The sequence below is a fragment of the Impatiens glandulifera genome, chromosome 1, assembly GCF_907164915.1.
Source record: "Impatiens glandulifera chromosome 1, dImpGla2.1, whole genome shotgun sequence".
In the NCBI taxonomy this organism is placed as follows: domain Eukaryota; kingdom Viridiplantae; phylum Streptophyta; class Magnoliopsida; order Ericales; family Balsaminaceae; genus Impatiens; species Impatiens glandulifera.
In genome coordinates, this window is record NC_061862.1 from 157,601,016 (window position 1) to 157,619,288 (window position 18,273).

Here is an 18,273-nt window from a genome sequence, read left to right on the forward strand (position 1 = left end):
AAATAAAATAAAATAATAATTTGAAATAAAGAATATTTTAATATATTGATTAATGAAATAAGTGATGTGATTGTTAAAAAATAATTGATTGAAAAAATAATTTTATTTTGAGTTTTTGTAAAACCGAACAATGTAATAATAATAATAATAATAATAAATATAACAAATTCTGCTAAGTGATAAAGACGATGAATAATGTCTAACACTGTCCATTGCTGCATTATGATCTGGTCTAAAATCGAGATCAAATGCGTTATCTCCATTGTTGCCAGTGGAGACAAGAAAGACCCGGAAACTTTCGGGATGGCTGAGTTAATATTTTACATTCCAAACTTCAAGATGAATTGCTTGTCTCACACAATCATATATTTATTAATCTAATTATAAATTAGAAGGTTAATACACACTATTTTTATTTTTTTTCTATGATACATTTTTGTTATCACTCGTGACTTTTTTTATCAAAAAAATCATTTTTTAAGTATTTTATACAAATTTATTTAGAAATAATCTATTAATTATATATATATATATATATATATTTTTTTTTTTCAAAAATGTATTAATTATCCAAATAACCCAAAACAATCCAGGCCTAATATTAAATGGATAGAGTATGAAGTAGGAAAAAGTCATAAAGCCCAATTAAAAGCCCAATCTGACATTTCCTTTCAGGGAAGAAGGAAGAGGGAAAGAGACGGTCGAAGATCATCGGAAGAAACACGAAAAGAGAGAAAATTCATAGATTCCATCTCCATTAACTGATCACTTGATCATAAACGGCGCTAATTTGATCTTGTTCAAGGATTTTCTGAAACAGAATCCATGGAGAAAGTGATGAACATTATAAAGCCTAAGCCTAATCCTCAGCAGCAATTGAGAGACTGGCAACGACGTCTTCGCCAGGAATGCCGCAACATCGAACGTCAAATCCGAGGTCAAATGAAAATTTATCATTCTTTGTTCCGATCTGTGTTCAGTTGTTCATAATCATATCCTTTTCATTTCTCATCCGTTTCTTTGATTATCTTATAGATATACAGCGTGAAGAGAAAAGTGTACAAAAAGCAATCAAAGATGCTGCCAAGAGAAACGATATGGGATCTGCCAAGGTTATTCATCCTTTTCCCCCTCATAGATCCATGTTTATCTTACTTGTATGAAATCTCATTAATAATATGATATCTCTAGTAGTTTGAGATGATTATTCCTTAATTTTGCATATCCTGTTGATTAGATTACTGAAATTACTATGTACAACAACTATGTTGATGAACACATCTCTGTTTTGTGCATTGAGGATGTATTAATGATGAAGGCATAAGCTAATTCAGATCATTCTAGGTCAATTTCAATTTGTTATCAGTTACTAAAAGATAGTGAGCAATTGTATCATTCATTTTTCATCTACTTGTTTATCGAAGAAAAATCTTGTGACGTTTGTTTCAGTCACTTGCAAAAGAGATTGTGAGGTCCAGAAGAACTGTTAACCGTCTCTATGAAAACAAGGCACAGCTGAATTCTATATCTATGCATCTTGGTGAAAGCGTTGGTATGTGTTCCAATTAGTTAAGCTATTTACTGTTTTCGTATAATTGAATGAATGATCCAAACTGTCTAGGGTTTATCTTTTAGCTTTGTTGTTATACAAAACTTGAAACCATTGTCAATGGGTGTGCTAAGTCGGGTTCCTGCAATCTGTTCCACATAATTGCTTCAAGTTTATAATACGATTGGCATTTGACAGCAATTGCTAGGACAGTTGGGCATTTGGCTAAAAGTGCCGAGGTTATGAAGCTTGTCAATAATCTCATGAAGGCTCCTGAAGTTGCCATTACAATGCAAGAGTTCAGCAAAGAAATGATGAAGGTAACTTCATTTTTCATGTATTTGGAAAATTGAAATATTCTACTTGTATCAAAAATGATATTGTTAAGCCTCTATTTCTTGTTCATTATACATTTATACCCATAATGTCGTTTTACCCAAATAACTTACACGAAACAAGGTTATTTTGAAAAAACCCAAGATTGAAATTACGGTTGTGATTCTTTACTAAACTCTTTATAGGCGGGAGTAATTGAGGAGACTGTCAGTGATGCAATTGACTCAGCATTGGATACTGAGGATATAGAAGACGAGATTGAAGAGGAAGTTGAAAAGGTTTTAACTGCTCTTGCTGGTGAGACAGCTGCTCAACTTCCCGAAGCAACCAGGAAGGAAAAATTGAAGCAACCAGTTCAAGCTGCTTCTGCAGAAGAAGAGGTCTCAGTTTCGGTTTCTCATTCATTTTCCCCCAACCATGTTTTTTGAGTTTGAAAATTTACCATTTTTTGTTTGTTCATTCAGGAGGGAGCCGACGATGAGGAGGAGCTGGAGGAAATAAGGGCTCGTCTGGCTAGGGTGAGATCGTAGGGGAAGTGGTTTTACTGCGATTGTACATTGTTGCTTCGATTCTTACTTGTAAAACATATTTATACTATTATCGAGAGATGGAGATGGAGATGGAAAAGGCAAAGAAATTCCACATGTATGATGATGGGAAACCATTTATTTTTAACTTTCTGTTATTGTGAAATGTGTTTTCGCCCTTATAGAACTCTCAATAATATAACTAACAATTAATCGTTTCCATATCAAGTTTTTGTTGATATTTATGTAATTAACTGGAAAAGAATACAAATAAAATTACTATTTTGGATAATTGTGTAAAATAGTCTAATATTGAACAAGTTACTATTGCAATTTTAATCCAAATTTTTTAGAGTTATTCATCTCAACTAACTTTGAAGAATGATATATGAGTTCATAATTATTTGGGTGACAGTATTTTCTGTACCAAAATATTAATTTACAAATAATATAAAATAACCTAATAAAACAACTAAATAAGAATTTAGATATTAAATTGTGATAAATTTAGAAAAACTAAAATTTAAATAGAGAAGATCCAATAATATTAACATTTGTTCAAGAGTAACTCCAAATATGAATTCGGGGAGAAGTAGAGCTCGAGTAAAATATTGAGGAGTAGAGCAGGTCGATTAAAATATTCTGCTGTGACAAAATTTTATTTTTTTTACGTGAAATGTTTAATATACATAAGATTTATCTATTTATTTTACATTATTTTTATTACAAATAGAATTGGTAGTGATATTTTTTTTTTATAAATAAATTTGGTAGTGATTCTTGAACTAGTCTTATTAATTTTTTCAATTTAGTTTGGATATTTAAAGTTATTCCAAAGAAATTGCAATATTCTTATATCTTATTTAATAAGATTTTAGTTATTATAAATTTATCTTCATTTAGCTGTTTTGATTGATGATATTATTCTGTAATTTATTTTTTAAAATAATGATATATATATATATATTTAATTAATTTATTATTTTATTTTATTTTATTTTATTTTGAAGTAAGAAGATATATAGTTTTGTTGATAATTGGCGGGCGGAGGGCTTCTTTTCGAATCACACTTCAGCACTACTCTTTCCCTCTTTCCGTTCTTTGTGTGGATCGATTGATCTCAAAAACCAGAATTGACATGAAAGGATCGGAGGAAAGCTCTTATTTGATGAAAATCAAGGAACTGCGAACGGTATGTGACGTAGAGATTCCCATCCGCCAGCAAAGATTGGACTCCATCGCCGTTTTCCTCACTTCTCTCGACTCATTGAAGGAAAAATCAAAGGAAACTCTTCAAAATCAAGGTAAAACATATCTTACTGTCTTAAACTATTGACATTATTTGTTTTTGATCTTGAAATTTAATCATAAGTCTAGCGAAGAAGACTAGGGTTTATGAATTTTGAATCGTAGGTAGAAAGAACATTCTAATTTAAAAGAAAATTTGATTTTGCCTTCTATCTACAATGGGAGTCACTTCTCGATCTTCTTCAAGAACGGTTACCAGGGGTTGGGCCATCGCTGTTCTCTCTTCCGGTTCAATTGGACAAATCGTAGTGTGGCTGAAGTTTATTATCATTTGATTGTAGAAATTGATCAGATGAAGGAAGTTATAAAGTTAATCTGTTGCGGTTAATGGGTCTTTCTACTAATGTTTAGGTTCACTCAAAGTTCTATTTTGAAGATGATGTTATGCAATCTGAGAATTTTAAGTAACTGTATTATTGTCTGGCCACGATCCACCGACAACTGGAGTGGCTATTGAACATATAATATTCAGATGCAACTGGATGAAATACTTATGGATGCATTATAGAGGGTTCAATCCCGATCTGTAAGGATCTGACTTGTTTTTACATAAGTGGTTGGGATATAGTTTCGATGGAAAGGGTCGAGAGAGAATGCTCACATTTATTTGTTTTGCTTGTTGGGTTATCTAGAGGAAAAGTAACATGATGATTTTTTACAATAAGGGTCCATGTAAAAAACCGGTTATGATTATGCACTTTGTGGAGAATTGGTATGCAGCTCAGGTGCATATTGAAGGAAGTTCTCAATTCCAGTAAGGCAAGATGAAGAATGGTGTTGCCCAGCTATTGGTTTTTTGAAGATTAATGTAGATGCTGCAATTAATAATGATCATGATTTTTCGACTGCTGGCTTGGTGGTTCGAGATCATAAAACATTTCCTATACAATAACCTGTAGTGTGTGGAACCAGAGCTGTTTTGTGGGCAATGATTTAGGCAATGTATTTTGGGGTGAAAAAAATTAATATTGAATCAGATTGTGAGATAACAGTCTTGTGCCGCAAACTGTAAAGAGATCATGGAAAATTCGGAATCTTTGTCAAGATATCATATCTATTCTTCATCAAAATAAAGCAGCAAATCTTATTGCAAGACAAAAGCTGTCTAGGTTTATTGTCTAATAATTCATCAGGATATGTACCTGATGTTCTTATTCATGTAATCTGCAATGACTGATATTCACTAAATCAAAATATTATTTTGACTGTTCAAAAAGAAAGGAAAATCTAACATTGTCTTAAATTAGTTTTCTTGTATCAGAAACTTGATTTCATTATATTTCCCTCCTTTTAGGAAATACTGGAAAGTTAAAAGCTACTCTTAGAGATGCAGACGATGAACTGGTGGAGGCTCTTGGAGGTAATTTCCTAGCATTACGTACTCCTCTATATTCATCATCATCTGCCTCATGTAGAATCGAGCTTGATTCTTTTCCTATTATTACATTCAGACAGTTTTCTTTCCCTGACTGTTAATTAAGATTATATGCCATCATTTTGTTATATTCTAGTCAAGACTCGCAAAGAGGCGGCATGGATGGCTATATTGGACACTTTATCTGCTAGACGGAAAAAGGTAAGAGAGCTCAAACAATTTGTGGAGGAGGCAGCAGCAAGGAAGTATGAGTATGCCGATATAATTGCCACGCAAGCTAAGGGTAGTTTCTCTGTTTTAACTTACTATGCCTTTTAAGAATCACACTTCTTTTAACTTGACCTGTGTTCTCTTCCTTGCGTTTATCAATTTATGTCAATAAAGCTCTTTTAGCATGTGAAGAGAAACACAAGAAACAAATTGAACAAGAAGGGGGAACAGACGATGTCATTTCATGGTATAATGGGGCACTTGGCTTCCGAATTGAATGCGGACATGGTATGATTACTTTTTTTAGCTGTGTTGAATTATTTACCATGGTTGTTGAATTGAGGAGATAAGTTTAGTTTACTACATTTGTAGGAGTAAAATTCATCTTTACAAACATAGATGAGAAGAATCCAAAGGAAGAGTACTCCTTCACCGTTCGATATGACAACGATTCATACAGCTGTGAGAAAAATTTACCCCCTTTTTTCATGATTTGTATTCTTGAAGGATTCTTGTGTAATGATATTTTCTTCCCCTCTTATTTCCAGTGCTTGAGTGTGATCCATTATTGAAGGATACCAAAGAATTGGTTGCTGAATTAAACAAAAGCAATGGATTGTTCAAGTTTGTCAGGATAATGAGAGAAAAATTTGTAGAAGCTGCAGGACATGGTATGATATTTAGCATTCGGCTTAATCTGATTATTTTTCTAGAACTCTGTTTCAATAAAGTAATGGTCAAAGATACAAATATTAATTTTTGGAGTTCTTGCTTCTATCTTTCATATACGCCATAAACACTCTGAATTTTGAGTTGTAAGTTGCTGCTTAAGAAATTTGGGTTTTTTTTACAGGAATTGTTTGTCAAGGGGAGAAATCTGTTGAACAATATAGTTCTACAATTGCTGCATCTGCTCCTGTTTCATCTGCTTCAACAGACAGTAACAGTGAAATTCAACCTATAGAATCAAAAAGAAAATTCATGGGAAGAGGTTCTAAGCCAACAATTCTATCCCCTGAATCTGCATTATCTCTTCGGAGATCTCCTCGATTCAAGGTTGGTGTAATATTTTTGGGAACGATGATAGATATACAAAAGAAGGGGGATATAAAGAGGAAGATGTTTGTGATATTTTATCTTTGTTTTTATTTATTTATAATTCTATAGATAAATTGAATCTAACAAATTTCAATTGATTCCACTAGGGCAAGAGGTGAAACCCCTATATTCTCTTCTGGAAACAGCCTATTTAATAACATTATTGTTAACCTGACAACACCTCGTTTTGGGATCTGATTCGCGAAGAAGGTAGGGTTCTAAGTTTGAAATCATTTTTATGTTAGGGGTCATGTCTTGAGAAACAAATGTTGTCAAGTTTATTATTTGTGTAACCTGTTACAAGTTTCTACTTCAACAACCATCTGTGTAGTATATTGTGCGTGATATCTGCTAGCTTCTGAAGATGTTTTTTATGTGCAGTTTCTCATCCTGAATCGAAAGGGTTTCAATTGAAGATTATTATATGATTTTTCTTTTACGGAAACTGTGTTTGTGAACTTATTAACTACATGTATGAGTTCTTTTACAAATTATAATGAAAATATTAGAGGGGTGGGTGGCGTAATCGTCTGTGGAGAAGTGCTTGAGTGTTGTCGAAGAGCAGTTTGGCTAAAGCTTCATCATTTGCTAGGGTTGAACAATTACTTTCATTGCAGTCTGCAAAGTATTTTCCACTCATCCCTTCTGTGTTCTTGCTTACTGCTACATAGCAGGTAGTTGATGCACCCTGGAAGATCGAAAAAAGGTTAGTTTGATTCTGTTTATTCGCTAATTGCTTTGGTATGTTTGCTAAAGACGATAGATAGGCCGACCTGTGGAATTGATTTGAGAAGCTTTGAGGCGAGAAAATATAAAGAATCTGCCAAGAACAAACAAACCCAAATCAAATTAAAATAATTTCATTGAAACTTGAAAAAAGAATACCTGTAATGAAGCCTTTGTGGTCCCTTATAATGGCAGTCTTTACAATCCCTGGATGAACTGCATTTATTGTTACTCTAGCATTCCTTTCCTACCATATATTTATATAACCCAAACTTTATTATACATGTTATGTAACAATAAATCGACATTTTCTCTTTCAAATACCTTAAGCTGTCGGGATAATTCCTTGGCGTGCAATATGTTAGCCAACTTAGATTGGGCGTAAGCGCGAGTGCCATTGTAGTTATGTCTGAATAGTTTGTAATTTGTAAACCCTAAACCATATTGAATTAATATTATTAACAGAAAAAATACCTTAGTGTAGGGGGATTGAGCATATTGGAGATGGAGAAATGAAGTGGATTGACCCATGTATGAATTACAGAAGAAACATTTATAATTCTTCCTTCAATACCACTCTTTTCTGCTGTTTCCACCATTTTTTCTAATAATAATTCTGTTAAAACAAAATGACCTGTAAACAAACAAATTAATTAATTAAATTTATATATATATATATATAGTTAGTTAATTAATTAAATTAAAATTACCCAAATAATTAGTAGCAATTGTCATCTCAATCTTGTCCTCTGATAGCTCCAATTTCTGTGAGAATTTCCCAGCATTGTTTCTGCAACATTAATTTAATTAATTTTATATATGTATGAGAAAAAAGAAAGAAAGATCAATTAAATAACTTACATGAGTATATTAAGAGGTAAATTTAAAGAGAGGAAATGAGAAGAAAATGTATGAACAGAAGCCAAAGAGCTTAGATCAATTTTCAATAGTAGAATTTGAGCTTGAGGATTTTCATTGAGAATTCTGTCTCTAACTTGAACTGCTTTCTTCATATTTCTAGCTGGAATTACAACTCTTACTCCTCTTTTAGCCAAAACTCTCGCTGTCTCGGCTCCAATCCCCGATGTACCACCTAAGACATTTAACACGTTTTTTTACCCGTTATCAACTTTTTTTAAATAAATAACCGAACCATCTATGAGTATCGATAAGAAATGATGCATGAATTAAAAAAATAAATTATTGTTTAGAAAAGACAAAAACATATCCACTCACAATAGATACTGACCACCAAAATCAAGAATATATCCCCTCAGCCACTTACAACATTCACAATTATTAATTATTTAAGTTAACATCAGTATATAATTAGGAGAAACGTGAATTAATGTATATGATGATGATGATTATGAGATGAAATATGAAAAACCAATGAATGCATAAGGAACTAATAAACCAATACCAGTGACAATGGCGGTGATAGGGTGGTGGTGGTGGTGATGAGAAGGTGATAGTGGCGGCGGTGGCGACAATAACGGAGAATATGAGAAAGAAGAGAAGTCGGCGGTGACTTGTTCTGCGGTGGATTTGGAGCCATAACCACTTGGACCTGCAATTCCGGCAAGATACTTCATTGTTCCTTTCATCACCTTATTACAATTTATTTACTAATACAAAAACTTCACACTTTCTCTACTTTCTTATATATTATATATATACAAATCTCACAAATAAATCCTTCAACTATTTTTCTATTTTTAATATCACTCTCTATTTTTATTCTCTTATTTTAGCCCCTTAAATTTCCAAACCTAAACCTTTCTTTTATATATTAATGGGCCACACTTTTTTATTATTCTAGTAAATAAAAATAGTTTTGGTGTGTTTTAAATTTTTAATAGAAACATTAAGTTAGAAAAGAGAGTTATTTAAAAAAAAAAGTATAACCTCCTAGTTGATGTTTAATTACAACCAATCATTTATATATGGTGTATGCATGAGATCATTTGTGTGTCATTATGAAATTAAAAATATATATATATAGACCAATTAACCTTGATTTTACTATTAAGGGTTAGTTAGGTTAATTATAGTAATTATTTTGTAAAATAGTTGTGTTATTAATTATGGTGTTCCATTAAACACTAGGCCCATGATCCCATCACATCTTTGTTTTTTTGTTGAGTGACAAAGAATAAATTGACACTAATTCTATTGGCAAATCACATCTAAGTAAACATTTTATTATTATTATTATAAAAATTTTACTATTTGTAATATAAAATGAAGAAATGTTGCATAAATGGCAAATTAATAGATGTTTAGACATAAAATGATTTATTTGACATTTTATATCATAGTTATAGCCTTTCGAATTTGTGGTCTAATAATAAAAACAAGTTTCTTATGGAAAACAACCTAAGAAGACACAAATTAAGGATGTAAATAAATTGTTAGTTTCTTCTTGCATATTCTTTTATAATTTATGAACATTTTTTTGTTTATTTTTGTTGGAATTTACTTTATGAACTTATATTGTCTCTTCAATTATGTTCTTCTGAGGCAGACCAGAGAAAGAGGCAAGCGTGCAAGCCTACACCATGTATATATAGAATGAAAGCTGTGTTCACACGTGTACATGCATATATATAGTCATAAATAAATAATTAGAAGAAATGATTAGTTTCAAGACAAAATTAAGGAAAGATCATATCAATTATGTTCTAATATTTACACTTTTCAATCTTCTCAATAACTTATAATCTTATAAATGTTGTATTAATCGCCGAATTCGGAGTAAGACCAGTTAACCTTAGGGCTATGACAGATTGTCTCGCCTCTCGACAGCCAATTAGAAGTTACAAAACTACAAAAGTCCAAGTTTTACAAGGAATTATTATTCATGTACAATTAAGATAGGGTAATTAAGCGATGTGAGAAATATACGGGACTAGGGCAGCTCAAAGGATAGGACCGGTTGTCGGCTCTGATTAACCATTAAAGATGTCATCTTTTCGATTGTCAATTTAAGATTAAAGCTTACAAAAATCTACACAAATAAAGCAAACAATGAAACATAAAGATAGAAAGATAAGTACTAAGAACCTAATTAAACCATGTTTGAAATATTTAGCTATTTCATAATGTCAAGTTGAGGAATGATGATGATGGGCAATGTTGGGTGTATAAGGGGGTGCTAGCTAGCTAAAAGGATTACATTGAAGTTGACTCATCGATCAATCCTTCATCAATAGAATTTGGAATTGTGAAATGGGATGGCCCAATTGTCACCCTATAAGGACACATAAATACCCAACACCTCATCACTTTGTCCCCAATTCCTAATTCCTTTTGTAACTTCAACTTTTCATCCTTCTTCCCTTTCACTCATTACATGTTAAGAATTAGGCAAATGAAAGATGATGCCAAAATCTAAAGTCTAAATCATAATTCCTTATTTCATTTGTTGGTTTCAACCATATCTGCCTAACCTAAATTCCTACTTTAAGTTTAGAGTGAAATCTCAATGACATGGTAAATTGTTTTTACTCTTATATTGATTTATTTTTTCATTGATAATCAATTAATGGATTTTTGCAATTTTTTTCTTTTAATTATATCATTCATTTGTCTCCCCTCCTTTCTTTGGAGTGTATTTAAAGGTATCAAAGTTTTCAACCCTCCATTATTATGCTTTTTTAAGTTCTTTTTTCATTACCCTTTTGACAAATTATTTCCCTCTAAAAAAACTTAAATATTCAAATAATTACATGTGAATAAACAACCCATCAACATGGACTAGAAGAGTATTATTTCTATTAATGAAATTAATTGACTTAAGAATTTTTAGAATGAATGAATTATGTTTTTTTTGTGTGGTTAATGAATAATGATGATGATTAATCCACCTAAACAATGAAGATGATATCTTGATCTCTAACTTATAACTAATTAAACCATTAGCCTAAAGATAAATAATGATGGTAATTAAGTACCCAATCTAGCCCTAACATATCACATGGCCCATATGGCAAACCATGTCTCCTTAGATCAATGAAATCTCCTACCTGGATTGATGGGTTAAATCTCCATTGCCGACCAAATTTAAAGATAGAGTAATCATATACAATCTCTCTCCATTAAAATATATAATATACTCTATTTCAAAACACTTTGAAGTGTTTTTCATTTCTTATAAATGAATATTTTTCATTATTAAATATTTGATGCGTAAGTGACGAAACTATACCGAAACATTCCAATAAAAGCATTGAAACGGTTTGTGTTTAGTTTTTTTTTCAAGAATAAATGAATTTCGTTGATCCATTTAATCACAAATGCCTCAATCATCCCGAAAGATATGAATAGAAGGGTGAAACATCACGCCAAACAATATATGTTCACACTTAACCTCGAACCCCCGATGGCAATCAAAAACTTGAGAAGCCGGATAATTATCGGTTATCGTTTTTGTATGGTCGTCTTTGAGACCTTTTATAAACTTCTCTATCACCAAACGTACGCTCAATTTGATCATCAACATGCCATTACAACACAAAATTGAAAACAAAATTGTGTTAATAATAAGTACTCAACTAAATTCCAAATACCATGATTAAGGATAGTCCTCACGTGCCATAAACCAATCATGAGCTTCCACATGGTTCTTATGAGTTTGAGGGACCCTCAAAAGCTGCAATCACGGTGCATTAATCTATATCTCAATTCTCACCCACCACTAATACATGATTAAGTGCCTCATAATTTTCTTAATCCTTCATTTAGTTTGGACCCTCACCATTTAATTACATCTCTCTCTAATTGTTTCTCATTAACCATAGTCTAGTTATGAGATCATGAAAAAAAACTCACATTTTGTAGTTTAAATCTAGACTCATATACAACCTTAAAAAAATATTTCTAATGGTTTCTTTTATAATTAATGCAAACACTAATTTTTTTACCATAATTTTTAATTTTTAAATAATTTCGAGCTAACAATTTTATTTTTTTTAATAGAGGAGAATTAGCATGACACCCACAACCATGTCCCCGCTTCAACACAAAACGCTTCCAGATGAAATCGAACCCGTGACATTTTGGTCTCTTAAGCCGACTCTTACCACTGGGCTATCTTGGTAGGTTTAGAGCTAACAAATTATTTAAACAATATTTTTAAACGGATTCATTGTACGAGATTAAAAAGAATAATTGTTTGGAAATCGACGTCGTGTCAATCGGTTCCGAAACAATTAAATTTCTCACACTTAAAAAAAAAAAAAAAAAAAAAAAAAAAAAAAAAAAAAAAAACTTAGTGGTACAAATGTTATTAAATAGATAAACTAGTCTAAAAATACACATTTTCTAGTTCAAATCTAGACTCATATACATCCCTAAAAAAATATTGCTAATTTAATAAAAATACTTCAAATACACATAATATTATTTTCTTGTATGCTTAATAATAAATGGGCTTTGGGCTAAGATATAATATTTTCCAACCGGGGTTCGAAATTCGGGCTTCATGATATGACCCAATTTGGTCTTAAGTTCATTTTAATCTATCTCTTTTTAAAATTAAAATAATTTACCAATTCATCTATATTTTTTATTTGTCCTCTACTTTTCTTTTTCTTTGATTAATTAAGGCCATCTTTACCCCCCAACCACTACAATCTGAGAGGGGATACTAACACAATAAATAGACTATTTCCACTTAATTCATATGCTTTACTGACTCATTAATCGAATTATCTTGTATCTCCATACAACAATAATCGTTATTGTTAACACGATTTGTGAATCGTTTGAATATACTTTGACTTAGTATAGTTTAAACATTTTATCTAATCACATGCATCGTAAAAATCTTGTATATTAGAGTAGAAGATAACGATAATAATACAAAAGATGTGAATATCTACTGCCTTCCTGATATCTTGAGATCAAGCCTGTTAGATGACAAGTTTTCGCTTGTCTAGTTAATTCATTAAGTGTATAGACGAGCCATTTACTTAACTCATTGAATATTTACTTAACAAGCGAAGATTAATCGCACCTTTCCGAAAACCATTAAAAAATAAAAAAATTATCTTTCAAAACATATAGTTCATTTTGATGGTAATATTGTTTGACCTTACAAAATATCTAGTCACAAGATAAGAATATTCTAATTTAGAAGGTCAATTAACCATCCAAAGTCCAACACACTTACAGTCCACTCAGGGTCGCGCCGCCCAAAGTCGGATAGCCAATATTTTGTGGGTAATTATCAACTTTATTGAGTACAAATTAAAAATATTTAACAATATTAATCAGTATAAAAAACATTTCATAATAGAAAATAAAAAGGCAACAAGTACATGTTAGTATGAATGGACTGGATGGATGAATGTTATATACGTCTTAAATTTTATACTTTATATTTTACTAAATTAGTATAAGAAAATTTATACATTATTTTATCTTAATTTCAATATATCTTAATTTTAATACGATATTATACTTTTCATACCTAAAAAACATATTAACTTAATTTTTCTTAATACATAAATGTTACACAAAACTAAAAATTAAAAATATTTATCATAAAATAATTTTTTTTTTAATTTAGAAGAAATAGCATGACACCACAGGTCCACAACAATGACCTCCGTTTTAACACAAAACACTTCTAAACACTCTTACCACTAGACTACCTAGTTGAGTTAAAATTAAATATTCTTTTTATAAATTAATAATATAATTCTAGTTATATAATAATAATAAATATTAGTTAATTTAAACATAAGTAAAAAAAAATTCGCTCTCTTTAATTTATTAATCATTTAATCATTGGACTTGTGTGATGGTTGAGTTTAATTTATAATTATATATATATATATATATATATATATATATATATATATATATATAATCATTTTATTATTGAATAAAAATAAAAAAATATTAAAAAAAATAATTATATAAATAAGAGATAGATAGATAAAATATATAAAAGTTAGTAATTTTTAATAATTTAGTAAAATTTTAAATTAAAATAAATTTTAAATTATATATTATAAATTAATTAATATAAATAAAATTATTGATATATAATATATATATATATATATAATTAATTTAAAAATAATTAAATCAGTTTAATTTATTTTTATTTAAATATATTACAAATTCATTTTTAATTATATATATATATATATTGATATGTATATATATATATATAAATTATTTATTTATTAGAAAAAAATATATAATTAGAGAGAGAAATAAAACTTTTGATATTTTATTAATGAAATTTTATAATTAATTATTTATTTATTATATTCATATCCATTAATTAGGATCGAATTTGAATTTAAATTTAAATAACCCAACTTATGCCTCACTAATCATTGCAAATCTATTAGATATATATAGTCATGAAGAGAACAAAAAATGAATTTATTACCCAAAAACTAAATAAGATTTATAGTAAGAAAAAAGTAAAAATAATGATAATAATAATAAAATAAAAAGCATAGGTTCACTTGGGCCAGCCGGCAGTCCACTATGCAAAGGCACTTTAGGGCAACAGAATAAAAAATAAGTAAAGGCCATGCATTATTAGAGCATCATCAAGCAATGATGCCTCAATATGGAGTTGGTGACATTAAAACAATATACATCTTTTAATAAATTATTTATAATATAAAGTATTTCTATTTAATCACATGCATTAATAATCCGCTTGTATTTATAGTAAAAGATAAGAATAATAATATAAAAGTATCAAATAAAAAGTTGATCAATTTGAAGGGTCATTTCCAAGGGTCATCATCTATTCCATTAAAGTATGAACATATTTTTTTCTTCTTTTTAATAGTTTCCTCTCATTTTATTTCATTTATTTGCTTTTCAAAATATGTGTTTACTTTTATATATTTTTTCTTCTTTCGTAAAGGTTTGTAAATTAAAAATTTTCTTTTATTAAAGTATGATTTTGCACATGAAATCAATCAAACATAAATTATGGGCTCACTCTACTTTTTTCATATTTCACATGCCAACGACTTTTGCTTTGAAGTCATGGGTCCATCAACATGTATGATTAAGATTTTTTTTTTTTTTTTCAAAAAGTTTGAATTTGTTATAAAAATTTAACCACAATTCCACATAATTTCATACCTTCTAATTAATCTTTTCATTTAATTTATTAATCAAAATATTAAATTATTTATTATTTTAAAATTATTATTATTTTATCATTATATATTAATAATTAAAAAAATTATTATCTTCTTCAAAATCACCGTCCACAAACATTTTTTAAAATAAATCAAGATTTATTTAAAAACACAAATTTCTATCGAACAAGCTCCAAATCCCTTTTTAAGAAAAAAACTAAACATAATAGTTTAGAGATTAAATATTTCAAGTTAAACTTTAATTAAAAATAGCATACGGGATCGTCTGCCCCCACTTAACTCGTGTTCCTCTTGTTCCCTCTCACAGGAAGGGAGCAAAAAAGTCTTTTTATAATTTTTTTTTTTCTAAATTTATCTCTCCCCTGTGAGAAGAGGAAATAGGGGAAAGACGAGTTAGGAGGGAACAAAAGATCTTATAGGTAAAAATACCTTAAATTAAAATGAGAAGGATAATTATAATCATGCTAGCTTCATATCTATGTATATACCCCTCAAGAACATACTTTAAAATGATAAAGCAAAACCCTTATTTCCAAATTCTAGGGTGAAATCTAATATTCAATTTGAATTTATGTATGTTATGAGGAAATTAAATATATTATTATAAACTACAAAATGTATGTTTTATTATAATATAAAAAAATAAATAACTTGAAAACTTAGTAAAAGTTGACATGTCATTAGGCTACAAATAGGATTATATCCTTGAAACTGGTACAGTCCCACTTCATTGGGATAGTGATGGCATTGCTCCCCACAATCTCCACAATTCAGAATATGCAAGTTGGAATACTAATAGAGTGAGAAACCTTTTATATATATATATATATATATATATATATATATATATATATATATATATATATATATATATATTTTTCTTCTAAAAAAACACACTAATTTAAATTATATTTAAAAAACTAATTTTATAAACAAAAGAAGGAAACTAGTTTTAAATTTAATTGTATCATTATTTTAATATAATAAAAAAATAGAATGGTTAGTGTAGCTTATAAATGATGGTCTTTCACGTCGACTTAAAAACTTGTAACATTTGGTCTATTACGAATTATTTTTGTCGCCTCTTTAACTAGTCAGTGATAAAATAGAACGGTTAATATACTTATTACTTAAAATAATGAGTTATATATCCCAAGTCTCAAATTCGATTATTATTGGAAAAAAACAATATATATATAAAAAATTGGTATAGACATGTTGATTAAAAATTTGAATTATATAAATTTACATTCCCCAAAGTGGGAAAAACAAGCTTATGGGTTGAAGGACCACCTTATTAATTGATATAGGTGGAAGGGATGGAAAAAGAGTAGAGCAGTAGATTTGGCGTGCCCACCATTAAATCAATCTTGGGAAGTCATCAAATCGTGTGGTGATAAGGAGAGGGTACAAAACCCTATATTCCTTGAAAAAAGATTTATTACTTAGAAGTTGTGATTGAGATCATCTCTTCATACTTCAATCATACATCAAAATTAAATTAGCTTTGGTCCCCCATATTAGACTTCTTATTCTTCATTCATTCATATTTCATACTAACTAACTATTATTATTGAAATTTTGTTAGGACCCTAAGAAAAATAAATAAAAATTTGGAGGGTGAAAACAAATTGATCAAGTGGAGGATGAGAATGTATTTGTGATGTCCAACAACATTGAAAAAACATAAACAAATAGATTAACTCCCTATATAAGTGTGATATGATGTTAATTAGTCACAATCTATATCATTAATTTATTGGGTCTAATCCTTGTCCGGGCATTACAAGTAAACACAAAATATGTGTATAGGGATAACCTATTTAATCCCATGAGAACAAAATATCAAGTTTTTTCATTTATTAAGTCTTAAACCAAGAATGAAAATGTGATTAATAATTGAAATGACAATAAAAAATTATGACATTTCTAATTTGGAATATTGTGATATCTCATGTTAAAAAAATTAAAATTGTGAGGTCCCATTTCAATAAATTATATAAATATCCTATATATAAGTGTAATGCTAATATGCTAGTCACTTAAATAGTATTTTTAATGTTTGTCAAATATAGTCAATATTTAATTGATGTATGTGTGTTAGGTTTATTGCATAACCAGTTTAATTAAGATACTGGCTTTTGAGATTATTAGTGTAGATTGTGATATTTTAAAAATATTGTAGCTAATTTTATGTTAGAAATATATATATATGAGAAATGATTGGGAGAGAGAATTTGAGGAAGGAAATGGGGGAGAGAATGATGTGGCACAATTTGATTAGTCAAATAAATAACAAAATTTCTCTCTTCTCTCTCTTTCCTCACATTTTTATCTTTTTTCCAATTAGTGATGTAGTGACACATCATTACCTCGTTCATTTTCTCCCTGTCACTCGTCTCTCTATATGAAACTCAATTTTCTCAAATCACTGGGTGTTCGTATCACATCGCACGACCCGTTTAATTAGGAAAAATATAAGTCTGGTTAATTTACGGGGTTGACCCACCTATAAAATTTGAAACGATTAAATTTAAAAAATAGAATTAAAAATAATATATATATAAGTCTTAAATTAAGACTTAACAATATATAAAAAAAAAATGGATCCACGAATAAGATTAAACATTTAACCAGCAGCAGACTTTTTTTTTACAATATAATTAACAAAGTTGGATAAAGTGTGAAATTGAATTTATATATATTTTATTATTATTAATTTCTTGTAATATATATATATATATATATATATATATATATATATATATATATAAACTCAAATAATTGATTTCACATAATGCACTACTCGTTTTTATTAGATTAAATAAGTTGGAGTGTTTTAAAAAATATTATTAAAAATAAAATAAAATTTTGAACTATATTAATCATATTAATATTATTATCACTTTAAATGACGAAATACATTTTTTAAAATTAAATTTAAATATTTTTTTCACAATAATTGTGTGGTATGAAATATAAATCAATAATTAAATC

General features: G+C 29.1%; 3 protein-coding genes across 4 annotated transcripts; 2 read left to right on the forward strand and 1 right to left on the reverse strand.

The window, feature by feature from the left end:
- The first annotated feature begins 684 nt into the window (after positions 1-684).
- On the forward strand, positions 685-2,592 carry LOC124918250 (vacuolar protein sorting-associated protein 24 homolog 1). Its single transcript, XM_047458455.1, has 6 exons — positions 685-937; positions 1,036-1,112; positions 1,450-1,552; positions 1,748-1,869; positions 2,071-2,265; positions 2,350-2,592. The coding sequence occupies exons 1-6, from the start codon at positions 826-828 to the stop codon at positions 2,413-2,415; spliced, it is 675 nt and encodes a 224-aa protein (XP_047314411.1). The 5' UTR covers positions 685-825; the 3' UTR covers positions 2,416-2,592.
- Positions 2,593-3,457: 865 nt separating this feature from the next.
- Positions 3,458-6,897, forward strand: LOC124920401 (kinetochore protein SPC25 homolog). Of its 2 annotated transcripts, XR_007097637.1 has the most exons (9): positions 3,458-3,716; positions 5,015-5,080; positions 5,232-5,378; positions 5,480-5,593; positions 5,678-5,767; positions 5,854-5,976; positions 6,159-6,361; positions 6,511-6,613; positions 6,785-6,897. XR_007097637.1 is itself a non-coding variant. In XM_047460886.1 (8 exons), exons 1-8 carry the CDS (start codon positions 3,551-3,553, stop codon positions 6,520-6,522), a joined length of 921 nt encoding a protein of 306 aa, XP_047316842.1. In that variant the 5' UTR covers positions 3,458-3,550; the 3' UTR covers positions 6,523-6,865. The 2 variants fall into 2 exon arrangements, 1 of the variants encoding a protein (XP_047316842.1); XM_047460886.1 differs by having other exon boundaries at positions 6,511-6,865.
- LOC124920402 (short-chain dehydrogenase TIC 32 B, chloroplastic) lies at positions 6,795-8,749 on the reverse strand. The gene is made up of 8 exons (XM_047460887.1): positions 8,553-8,749; positions 7,991-8,222; positions 7,840-7,919; positions 7,604-7,763; positions 7,454-7,538; positions 7,289-7,376; positions 7,177-7,223; positions 6,795-7,091 (listed from the first exon to the last, which is right to left on the reverse strand). Exons 1-8 carry the CDS (start codon positions 8,734-8,736, stop codon positions 6,909-6,911), a joined length of 1,059 nt encoding a protein of 352 aa, XP_047316843.1. The 5' UTR covers positions 8,737-8,749; the 3' UTR covers positions 6,795-6,908.
- Positions 8,750-18,273: the final 9,524 nt, after the last annotated feature.